Consider the following 12,496-nt stretch of genomic DNA (forward strand, 5'->3'; position numbering starts at 1 on the left):
AAAAAGAATTAATAGAAATTCTTAGTTTATGAAGGATTGAATGGATTTTTTTTGCCAAAATGATTTAAATACATAGTTCATCTTCTATGTTTCAAAAGGATCCCATGGATAGGAATACATGTATGTAAAGATTCATACATGGAGCTTCTGTGCAAAGACTTAATGTGTTTTCAATGAAGACAGTCACAAAAAATTTAAAGAAAGTTTAATGCCACCCATTCTTGTCATTTTCAGATAAAATCCATGACCTCTGTCTTACCAATAATATTGGTTTAGTTATTTAATTTCCTACATAAAATTAACTATGAAAAAGTGAAAATGTAAGCTGGGTGGTGGTGGCACGTGCCTTTAATCCCTGCATTTGGAAGGCAGAACTGCCTCACATATCAGTGAGTTCAAGGCCTGCCTTGGCTACAGAGTGAACACCAGGAAAGGCACAAAGCTACACCGAGAAACCCTGTTTCAAAAAAAAAAGAAAAGAAAGAAAGAAAAAAGAATAAAAGAAAAATTCAAAATGCATGATATTGTGTACTATCAACTACTGTAAATTGAAGAGGTCACTCATATTCTCCATACCCATGATAGATACACAATTGGTCTTTCTACTGGCAGTAGTGACTGCTCCATCCCTTTCCCAGAACACAAATACTGCAAATTGGATTCACGAATTCACACTTGGACTCAGAAGAACTGAATTCCTCACTAATAATCAAAATTCAGAGAGCAGATTTCTTTAAGGAAAGGAGCAATGGACCTGATTCCAAACTTTTCCATGGAAACATGGACACTGCTGGCAACCTTCCTGGTCCTCCTCTACCTGTGATTAATAGGTTAAATGCCTCTCCTTCTGGCATCAGAGTTGGGATTATTCTCAGGCTTTTTCCTTGTCAGAAAACCAAAAGGTAATTCATACTCCCACAGCTGAACATATTTCTGCAGTAAACTAAACCATGTAAATCTCTGTGCTTTTTAGCCAAATGTCCCCAACTCTTGATAAGGATTCAGTGCTGTGGACAATCAGGAGAAGGCTTAAAATGATTATGGTTAGCTGTTTCTCTTGGTTTGTTTTCTGTCACTTGCCTTATCATTTTTTGTCACTTTGCAATAGGAGAGTTTGAGGGCCCTAGAACTCTGAAGGTCGGACACTACACCTGAGATATACTTACACTCAAGCCTGCCTTTCTAGAGACTATTATCATAGAGTTTGCTGGAATACCTACATAATTAATAATTAAATGCCTTGTGACAGAGCACCTTAGTATAAAAAGCTGCTACTTTGCCTTCTAGGGTCTAGGAAGAAAGAGTACATAGAAATGATGCTTTCTGTGTTTCCTCCCCTTGTGACTTCATTTGGGTAACAGCTAGTGCTATTAGACTTTTCTGGGAAAGATGGGAGCAAATATCTCAGTAGGACACAGTTGACAGATCAATGCAGCCATTCCTCCAAAGTTCATCTTGAAGAGACATGAGGTTATGAATTTATCACAGGAATTTACTTGAAAGATTACTTGCAGAAAGGCAGCTGCAACATCAAAACCACACATCTGAACAGAAGATGACTCACAAAATTTGTATCTTTAAAGTATATACTTATTTATCATTATGAGCTTATGAATGTTTTCTATGCACATTGACTTAATAGTATACATGAATACTTGAATGAGTACATAGGTATATATATATATATATATATATATATATATATATATATATATATATATCTGTGTCTTAGTTAAGGTTTCAATTTCTGTGAAGAGACACCAACACCTCGGTGACCACTTGGGTAACACATGTTGTGTGTTTGAGTTTTCTGGGAAAGACTGCAGCAAATACCCTTTGACCTCAGTAGGACACAATTGACAGATCACCGTGGCCATTGCTCCAAAGTCCACCTTGGAGAGACATGAGTCTATGAGGTTACTACAGGAATTTGTTTAAAAGATTACTTGTAGGAGCATGAATGGTTGAAAGGCAGTTGCAGCATTAAAACCACACACCTGAACAGATGATGCCTCACAAAAGCTGTATCTTTAAAATATATTTATTTTTCATTTTGTGCATATGAATGTTTGGCATGCATGTATGTATGTGTATTCCATGCATGTCTGATGTGGATCTAAGTAAAGAAAAGTCATTGGATTCCCAGGGACTGTAATTGTAGACCATTGTGAGCAGTGATTTCCTGCCTTGGGACAGAACCTGGGTCCTCTGCAAGAGCAGAAAATGCTCTTAGCTGCTGAGCCATCTTTCCAGGACAAAAGCTACACCTGGGAATCTGTGTACAATTTTCAGTCTGAGGGACAGGAAAGGTCAGAGAGTCTTGTCAGTGAGTTGTGAAAGTAGGCTATCCTCCCCCTCTGAGCAACCTCACTGTTCACTGTTTATAGTTCAAGAGGGATCATGTGGACCTTGATTTGCTGGTTACCTATGTTGCTGATGATTGCTTATTTGCAAAACCTGGTGAGTTCCTCAATAACATTCAAACTCAAGGTTAGAAAGTCGTATTGTATATTAACTCTAGGAATAGGACCATCAAGGGTTAATCTAAAAGTTTAAAATAAAATGGCAAGTGGAGGGAATTTATGCTCTGAATTTATATGTTATATTCTTCCCTCCAGTTATCTCCCTGGATAATTTCCAGTAATTGTCAATATTTGTATCCAAAAATGTATATGTACATATTTGTATATATTATATTTAAACATATATGGTTAAAATTATTCAACATAACTCAAAATTTAAATATTGGCACTACCTTGTAAGTTCAGAAGTCATATAGGGGACAACTACCCTAATAGTTCCCAATGTCCTCTCTCCATCATGAACCACCATGTTTCAGACTGGAATAGAAATACATTGTTTAGATGTCTGAAGCTGATAATTGCATTTATTGTGTGTAAAACCTAGTCATGATTGACTTCCAGTTTTACTAAATGAAAATTAACTTTCTATGATTTTTAAATGTGTTTGCTTTTCCACAACTGTGCTTTACAAAAGCAGATGCTTTTACTTTATATTTAAATTTTACATAAATTAGGAAAACATACTATCTAAATTCTCAGGCCTTTTACAAAACATGAGCTCAATATATCTGTTGCAGTGTGAATAGATTGAAGCAAGTTTTATTTTTTTGTATAAGCTAGTCAAGATGTATCATGTTAAAAATCATATATATTTTGTATAATGATTGACTTATTTATTTCTGGGAAGCAGTCCATGTTGTTCAGGATGATACAGAACACACTGTGTATTTCAACAAGCCTTAACCTTGTATTCCTCCTCCCTCTTACATCTGAGTGCTGAATGCTAGGGTCACAGCCATGTGAAAACACAGGAAGCAGCCACATTGTTCTTAATATATTGGGTCTACCAGCCTTCTGTGAAATATGATGGTTCATTTAACTTATCAATGTATTATTCAAGTATTTACAGGTTTCCTTGATATTAGGTAAGAAACTATTCTTTCTCCAGAAAAACCTGTTGTCCTGAAGGTTGTATCATGAGATGAGACCATAAATGAAGGTTGATTTTATGTCAAGTTATGATGGGTTCTCTGCAAGAGTGCCAAGAGCTTTTAACCATGAAGTTTGTCCCCAGACCCTCCTGTGTGATTCTTACTAAGTTACCTGTGGAGGTTTGGTGCAGCCATATCTGAATGGAATGGCAGAAGTCATAAAGCCAGCACAGCTGCTTGACAAAGATCCAGCAAAGCTGAGCTGCATGATGGCTGCCATGCCACCTTTGGTTTTCATCTCCACCTTTTGCATACTTGAGGGAATTTTAATATTTGTACAATTTGGGGATATTGGATTGATGGAAATTGTTTTTGACTCATTTATGCCTAGTCCCAGGAATGCTGCTTCTAAGCTTCCCCAGGACAGTCCTGAATATACTATTCTCCTGCTTTTAGGGAGATATCCTAATCTAGTCGAAGGTCTTCCTTATGGTTGTGACACATAAAGAAGCCAGAGGTCTCTCCATGAGACTATGAGACATCCCTGAAACATCTGTCTCTGACTTACTCAGTAACAAGATAATCAAAACAAAGTAAACTTTAAAAGGTCAACATGATTTCATGGGCTGGGAAAGTTGTCCACAGTTCACATTACAAGCCTCTTCCCACTGTACACTCAGAAAATTATGTGGCAAATACCTCTGCCTTACAAAGAGACATATTTTGAGCAAAGTATGGAGTGAAAAGATGATAAAAGAATGAGATGTTAGGAACTCCCTTTCTTAGAAAAGTTACCACATGTAGAGGCACTGTGATGTCATATTACCAAGGAACAGAGTGCCAAGATTGCTGGAAAATGTTGGTCTTTATGCTGTGGATGTGTGGTTGATAAATAAAATGCTGATTGGCCAGTAGTCAGGAAGGAAGTATAGGCAGGATAAGCAGACAAGGAGAATTCTGGAAAGAGGACGTCTGAGTCAGGAGCTGCTAGTCAGACAAAGAGGAAGCACGATGACAAGGCAGAACTTCAAAATGGTACCAAGCCACATAGCTACCATAGATAAGAATTAAGGGTTAAATTAAGTGTAAGAGCTAGTCAGTAATAAGCCTGAGCTAATGGCTGAGCAGTTACAATTAATACAAGCCTCTGTGTGTTTACTTGAGGGACATGAGTGGGAGAGATTTGTCCCAGACAACCAGCAGGCCAAGACACAAAGAAAACTTCCAACTACATAGGATTAGACTTATAAATAAGTTTTATAAAAATATAAATGTGAACATTACATTATGCCAGGATTTGAATAATAATTGTAGCTACTTGTGCCTGATGATTTTTCTTAGGCACTCTGACCATTAAGAGTTAATGTTACAATGCTTGGGCATGGTAAAATTCTTGGGTTTGCTTAAAGCGTTTGTTTTGTACTAGCATCCTTGAAGCTAGTAGCCTGACAATGGGATGCCATATGCCTCTAGATTCTTAAAAAAATGGGTTATCAGGTTAATTAGTAGGAATGATAACTCTATTAATGATGCCAAAACTTGAGGGAAAGTGTTTGGAAATGATAACTGTGTCTTGTCACAGTTTATCAATGATGACTAAGAGATGAACAAAAGGAAGTGAAACGCATGTCCAAAAACAAAAATGATAAGATCTTTGTTTTAGAACAAATTAAATGTCACCCCTTGTATTCCATTTCTGGTAAACATCCATGACCTCTGATCTAACCAGGACTATTGGTTTAGTTATTTATTAACTCTTGCATAAAATTAACTTTGAAAAGTCAAAATACATGTTACTGTGAACTATCAACTACTATCAACTGAAGAGGACACTCATATTATCTATACCCATAATATATAGTCTGTTGGTCATTTTATTTGCAGTAGTGACTGCTCCAACCCCTTTCCTAGAACATTGATACTGCAGATTTTCCTCACGGAATCACACCTGGACTCAGAAGGAGAACACATGTCCTCACCTTCTAGGAAAAGTCAGAGAGAAATTTCTTGAAGAAAAAGAGCAATGGACCTGATTCCAAACTTTGCCATAGAAACATGGGCACTGCTGGCTACCATCCTGGTGCTCCTCTACCTGTGAGTAATTGCCTGGATGCCTCTCTTATGTGGCCTAACCATTGGAATGATTTTCTGGCCCTTTTTCCCTGTCAGAATGCCAAAAGATATAAAGCAATGGAAATTCATACCCCCTAGCTGAACACATTTTGGTTGTAAACTAAACCATTTAATTCACGTTGCTTTTCAGACAAATGCTCTCAACTCTTGTTAAGATGCCAATGCTGTGCACAATCAGGAGAAGGCTTAAAATGATTATAGTCAGCTGTTTCTCTTGATTTGTTTTCTCTCATTAGTCTTATCATTTGTTTGTCATTTTGCAGTAGGAAGATTTGAGAGACATAGAACTCCCAATGAGAGAAAATACACAAGAGATATTAATGATTACTTAGACTCAGGCCTGTCTTTCCAGAGAGTATTGTCACAGAGATTCTTTGATTATTGACATAATAACTAACTACAATGTGACTGATCACTTTAGTATAGAAAGCTGCCATTTTGCAGTCTAGGGTGTAGGGAGAACCAGGACAGTGAAAAGGTGGTTTATGTAGTTCATTTCTTCCTAAGTTTACTTGGGTACTACATGGTGCTATTCAACTTTTCTTGGAAAGATGGGAGCAAATACCCTTGTCCTCAGTAGGACACTATTGGGGAAAATTATAAAGGCCACTCCACGTAGTTAAAAGGAAGATTTATTTAGTGGATGACTTACAAATGAAAGAATGGATAGGTCGCGGGGGGTCTGGGGAAGGCGTATAGCAATCCAGCGGTGTTCTCTGGAGCTCTGCACAATCAATCTCCACCATCCAGGGTCCAGGCGCAGAGAGCGCGCCCAGAGCGAGCGCTTGCCCATCCCGCTCCTAGGTTTCCAGCACCTCCCCTTGCCCCGCCTCGTAGGCGTGACAGTTGCCAGAGTCTCAATGGGGGTTGGAGCTTCCAGATCCAAGCTAGAATGGCTACCCACTACATCTCCCCCTTTTTGTCTAAATAAGAAGGTTCTAAACTAATACAAGATATATACAAAGGAATGGTTATCAAATATTGTCCAGAAATAATGAGGGATAATGACCTAGATAAGATGTAACTACAACCAATGCAAACAATATCAAGCAAGAAACACATTCTAAAATCCAGAGAAGTATAGAGCATAGGTAAACGGCATGTTATAAAGATCATTCAAAGGTGTCCTATCCTAAAGAACCTGAATCTAATACTTAATATGTTCTATCTAAGATATTATATATACTAATACCAAGCTGGCTTTAGAGGTGGAATTGGCTCACTCCCCCTCTAAACCCAGACATATTGCTTTAAAAAAAAAAATGGTTAGGCAATTCTTGTGTCCCAAATCAGAAGAGCCCTCTGGTGTGGGACAGAGAAAACCAATATTTTTATTTAAAATAGATTGATTATAAATGTGATCTCTTTCTAAAAAAGAAAAGGGGATATAATATAGATATATAGGAGGATATAGAGATGATAAGATAAAAGGATAGATTAATTAACCTACTTTTAAAGAACAACTTGTTTAAAATGTTTTACATTGGTATAGATTTTAGTTTATGTTTAAAATGTTTTACATTGGTATGGATTTTAGTTTATTGATACAAACTTGAAGTTAATATTGTTATACTGTGTATATATATATATATATTTCTATTCTTGTTTGAGGTATTATGTTTATGTAACTCATTTAAAATTGTAATGGATAATTAAAAAATAGATTAATAATTAGTCATCTATGATAATCATATCTGTAGCCATGTTAGTTAAGTTTTCTAGGTATACATAGATATATTTCAGATAGATAGGTAATCTTCAAACACTTCATAGGCCTAGAGAATATGGCATTTAAATAACTTAAAATTCTGTTGATGTGAGACACAATTGCTCCTGGCTGCACCAATTGATCCCGAGAGAATGTTGGGCTTCTAAGACATTTCCATTTGGAAGTTTGTCTTTTTGGCACAAAATGGCCTACTGGGCAAAGAACTGCCCTTGCCTTGATGGCTGACAGTACAAATGCAATGCTCTCCTTTCTGGACAAGCGGGACACAAGGAAAGCGACCACTGTACTCTGCCAAGACAGGGTAAGATGGTCTTTCAGAAATCCTGCTTCTGAAAATGGTCTGTCAGATACTCTAGGCCTGTAGCCAATCTGAATGCACCAACAATGCTGAGAAACATTAGGTGACTGTCCAGGCTGCCAGCTGTCTTGGTCTACTCTTGCAAGATTCCCGAAAGTTGCTTGCATCCATCTACCATTTCTCAAGTACCATTATGTTCCTTCTCAGGTCTTTGATGGGATTGAAGACTAGATAGTTGTAATTTCCTCAGTTATGATAAAAGATAAGTTAGATATAAAACCTTAAACTCACAAATATAAGATAGATAGGACACCTTCTTTAATATTGTAACTATAATTCTTCCTCGGTAATTGTTTTGTTATATATAATTTTACCATGTTAAAGTTAAAATCTTCCTTTTTTTAAAAAAAAAAAAGAAAAAAGGGCAAGTGCTGTGGATATTGTTCTATATAAATAAAACACTGGTGGCCAGTGACGAGGCAGGAAGTAGGTGGGACAAGGAGAGAGGAGAATTCTGGGAAGCGGAAGGCTGAGGGGAGAGACACTGCAGCCACGGCGAGGAGAGGCAAACTGTAAAGACGCCGGTAAGCCACCAGCCACGTGGCAAGGTATAGATTTATAAAAATGGGTTAATTTAAGATAAAAAAACAGTTAGCAGAAAGCCTGCCACGGCCATACAGTTTATAAGTGATATAAGTGTCTGAGTGATTATTTTATATGTGGATTGTGGGACTGCGGGGCTTGGGGAACCTGGAGAGAAGCCCTCCAGCTACAGGACACAATTGACAGATCAATATAGCCAATCCTAAAATGTCTGCCTGGAGAGACATGAGTTTATTAGTTTATCATGGGAATCTGTTTGAAAGGTTACTTGCACAAGCATGAATGACTCAAAGGCAACTGTAACATCAAAACCCCACACCTGAACTGATGACTTGCAACATCACTATCTTAAAAATAAATATTTATTTTTATACTGTCCCTATGAATGATTTGCATGAATGTATTATGTGTATCACATGCATGCCTTATGCTCATGTAGGTTAAAGCAAGGCACTGGATTCTCAGATACTGGAATTATAAACTGTTGTTAGCTGTCATCTGGGGACTAGGAATCCAACCTGGATCATCTGCAAGAGCAGCAAATACTCTTAACTGCTGAGCCATCTCTCCAGGCCAAAAGCTGCACCTGGAAAGCTCTTCACAGTTTTCAGTCTGAGGGATAGGCAAGGTCAGAGAGTCTTGTCAGGAAGTTCTGCTGGTGGGCTATTCTCCCCTTCTGAGCAACCTCATTGTTCACTGCTTAAATAAAGTTGAGGCAGGATCATGTTGACCTTGCATTGCAGGTTACCCACACTATGATGTGTGTTTTAAGTCTGGGGAGTCATTCAGAAACATTCAAACTCAAGTTTATACAGTTTTATTACATATTAACTCAAGACTGAAACCATCAAGTATTAACCTAAAAGTTTATAATAAGATGGCATGTGAAGGGGATTATTGCTCTGAATTTTTATGTTATGTTCTGCCCATCTGTTATCCTCACTGGATAAATTCTCATAATTTTCAGTGCATCCATGAATATTTATATATATTCACATATACATGCATATCTACTCATCTATTAAATAAATAATATATATATGAATTAGTATATATATATATCTCATTATGTGTATATGTGCGTATGTGGGAATGTGAGTATTTATGTATATCTATGTGTATGAATATAAATAACTATGTGTATGATGAACAAGCCTGTGATCTGATTTTCTCCTTCATGTTTTAGTTATGGGACCTCTTCTCATGGACTGTTTAAGAAGCTGGGGTTTTCCTGGCCCCAAACCTCTGCCTTTTGTTGGGACAATGCTTAACTACAGGAGGGTGAGTGCTATTGGGTTCCCTACTTTGCTTCTGTGATTGTGTCACTTATAAAAATATCATTAAACCTGTGCCAGTTCATCTATGCAAATGGCCAGTGGGATTAATGGTAAGACTTTCAGTTGACAAATTGGGTTACACTGAAATTATTGCCAGGTTACCTTTGGTTATTAGTGACATGTGTTTTTGACCTCAGGTTTGTATCAGATCTGGTGAGTACCCTAGCTATTGCCACACTAAGACTTGAGCCTAAAATGCTGATGTGTAGATTTTGGGAGCCTCAAAGACTTCATTTGTTTTTTAGTACAGCTTCCAGAAATATAGTTATTCTTACTCTTTCTTTTAAAAAAGAAATACATGAAGGCCACTTAGTATCAACTCTTCAATGTAGTAGGAATCTTAAAGAGTCTTTATTAATAAAATCAAACCTGAACCAGGTATTGGGGTGAACTGGAAGATCAGAGAACCAGAACAAGCTACAGCTACCTTACCTTGCCAGATCCTCAGCTGGTTTTGTTTCCTCAGACTGGAGGACTCTGAGTCCTCATCCAGAATGGGTCTCAGCTGAACTGCTGCTCAAAATCCTGAATGCTTAAACAGGCCAAATGCTTCTAGTTTCTGGTCCTCATAGCTTATATATCTTTCTGCCTTCTACCATCACTCCCTGGGATTAAAGGCTCGCTTTCTGGGATTAAAAGTGTGTATCCTTGAACACATGGATTTCTGCCTAGCTCTGCCTCCCAAGTGCTGGGATTAAAGGCGTGTGCTACCACTGCCTATCCTCTATGTTTAATATTGTGGCTGTTCTCTCTCTGACCCCAGATAAGTTTTTTAGGGTGCACAATATTTTGGGGAACACAATACTACCACACTACAACCTGAGTGATTTATTAACATCTGAGTACAATAATAATATTTACCCACCTTGCTGAGTATCTCTGGAACAAGCCTATTAGGAGGCATATAGGTACTTTGGGGGAATATGCACATACTTGAATTCTCAATTGAGCTGTTCAATCCCATTATTATTTCCAAGGCTCTAGCCAAGCATTTGCCACCTACAATAAGATTTGCCTTTTACTCCTTTTCACTTCAAGGCAGAACCCTATATGTAACTCTAAGCAGCAGGAATGTGGAAGATGAGATGACGTTGCCTATGAATCTAGAATATTTAACCAGATTGTGAGGTTTTTTTTTTCTTGAAACAGAAGCAGAATTATTTATACAAAATCACTAGTGGAAGTATGATTTAACAAATCTGTGAAAAAATATATGTAGTGTATGGAATATAATATGTATAACTGCATACATATATCCCTATACATGTAACACTACAATACAAATTGTGACTTTACACTGAGTTTTTCTGGATGCTTCCTAAAGGCTGGACTCTTGGCCCGTCCTTCCTAAGCTTATGCCCAGGAGCAGCGCTTACATGCAGACTGCACTCTTGGCAGATTTGCTTCTCTGAATGCTCAAGGTTTACTTATCAGATCATAATTCTTCAAAACCAAGGACTCCATTGCTTAAGTTCCTAAGATTTCCATGCTTTCTGCCCTCATTTGAAAAAGCAATAACTTCTTTATGATTTTTGGATGACCCATTTTTTAAGGTATTCTTTGAAATACAGTGTTTGGATTTGGGTTTTGTTTTTGTTTCATGTAGTGGCTCCTATAGACAAGACTAGCCTCAAACTTGCTATCCAGATGATGACCACAGATTACTTAATCTCCTTACTCAGTGTTTGTGCATACCATGATTTCTTATTTGTAGGTGACTGGGTACCAATTCTAGGACTGTGATTATGCTATGCTGACCCAAACCTGCAGGAATAAGAGACCCAAAGGTGGGGTTTTGAGACAGAGGACCAAGTGAGAGAAATAAAAAAGACAGATACCTGGGACTTGGAGAACTTACATAAACTGATGAATTAAATTATGTCAAGCAAGTTTGATGATCAGCCTACCTTGTTTCATGCTATTTATAGGGGAAAATAGTCAAGGTCAATTGAGAGACAAATAAAACAATGTTCAGCAAAGAGAACCCAGGATACCTCAAACACAGCTACCTTAAGACTGATAACCACAACCCAGTGTAAAGAGTAGGATCCCCAGAAACTGAAACCTTAACTTCCTAGAGGCCCCAGTTTCAGACCCAGGGAGAAGTTTGTCAGATCTGTTCCTGGAATGCCTCAGAACTGACATATGTTTGTCCTTTTGCAATATTGTCTGACAGAACTTTGGATTAGTCTGAATCACACAGGATCTCCCCAACTTTTTACTTTACATGGCCCAATGGATTATTTGTGTCTAAATGTTTAAGAGCCCCAGATACTCCTTAAACAAGCAAATGTCTCTGAATATTGTCAGATGAATTACCAACACAAGTAATCTGTGGAATATACTCAACAAATATTTAACAATGTTTAAGAGATGACATATTTGCAGTTTGTAATAAATCCTTGGTTGGCTGAAGAGTTCAATTGAATGTGTGATGAGCAAGGCCCATGTCAGTCACTTTTACTTGAGGGTTAAGAAATCCAACCTAACATTCTCATGTTTCATATTCCCTGAAAATGATTTTTAATTCCTCCATTTCCATTCCTATTCATTATAATTTAAAGGAGCAGCAGAGATATATCTAAAACCAGCATGACACTGTCAAGATGATTAATGTTGCATTGCTTGTATTGTATATCCTATGCTAAATGCCAAAAAATTTAAAGCATTTAACTTAACTTCTAGTTGTTATTTTTATTTTTATCTATGTTCTTGTGATACCAGAGCTACAGAAATGTTATAAGGAATATGATTTTCAAAATGAGCACTATGCACTTGTTTGGCAAGGGCCACTGTGGAAACGGCCTCTGACTTGAGAGCTGTAAGTACTACAAAAATTATAGTTAAAATAATATCTAGAAATCTTTTTTAGTAAAAGCCTAATGTAGTTCAAAGAGAACCTGTTGTTCAAAGTCACAATACTTGAAGTATTATTAGTTTGT

The 12,496-nt window shown here is 37.3% G+C and overlaps 1 protein-coding gene across 2 annotated transcripts in view; it reads left to right on the forward strand.

Moving 5' to 3' along the window:
* LOC121826472 (cytochrome P450 3A4-like) overlaps positions 1-12,496 on the forward strand; it is a 157,653-nt gene that overhangs the window by 95,862 nt on the left and 49,295 nt on the right. The window contains exons 1-2 of one of the 2 annotated variants that reach the window (XM_076560652.1): positions 5,243-5,548; positions 9,404-9,498. The exons of the other annotated variant lie outside the window; for it this stretch is intronic. Coding sequence (XP_076416767.1) covers positions 9,406-9,498 — 93 coding nt within the window. The 5' untranslated portion in view covers positions 5,243-5,548; positions 9,404-9,405. Of the gene's footprint in view, positions 1-5,242; positions 5,549-9,403; positions 9,499-12,496 lie in introns of those variants that run through there. 2 annotated transcript variants of the gene reach the window in all.

The sequence above is a fragment of the Peromyscus maniculatus genome, chromosome 23, assembly GCF_049852395.1.
Source record: "Peromyscus maniculatus bairdii isolate BWxNUB_F1_BW_parent chromosome 23, HU_Pman_BW_mat_3.1, whole genome shotgun sequence".
Classification (NCBI taxonomy): domain Eukaryota; kingdom Metazoa; phylum Chordata; class Mammalia; order Rodentia; family Cricetidae; genus Peromyscus; species Peromyscus maniculatus.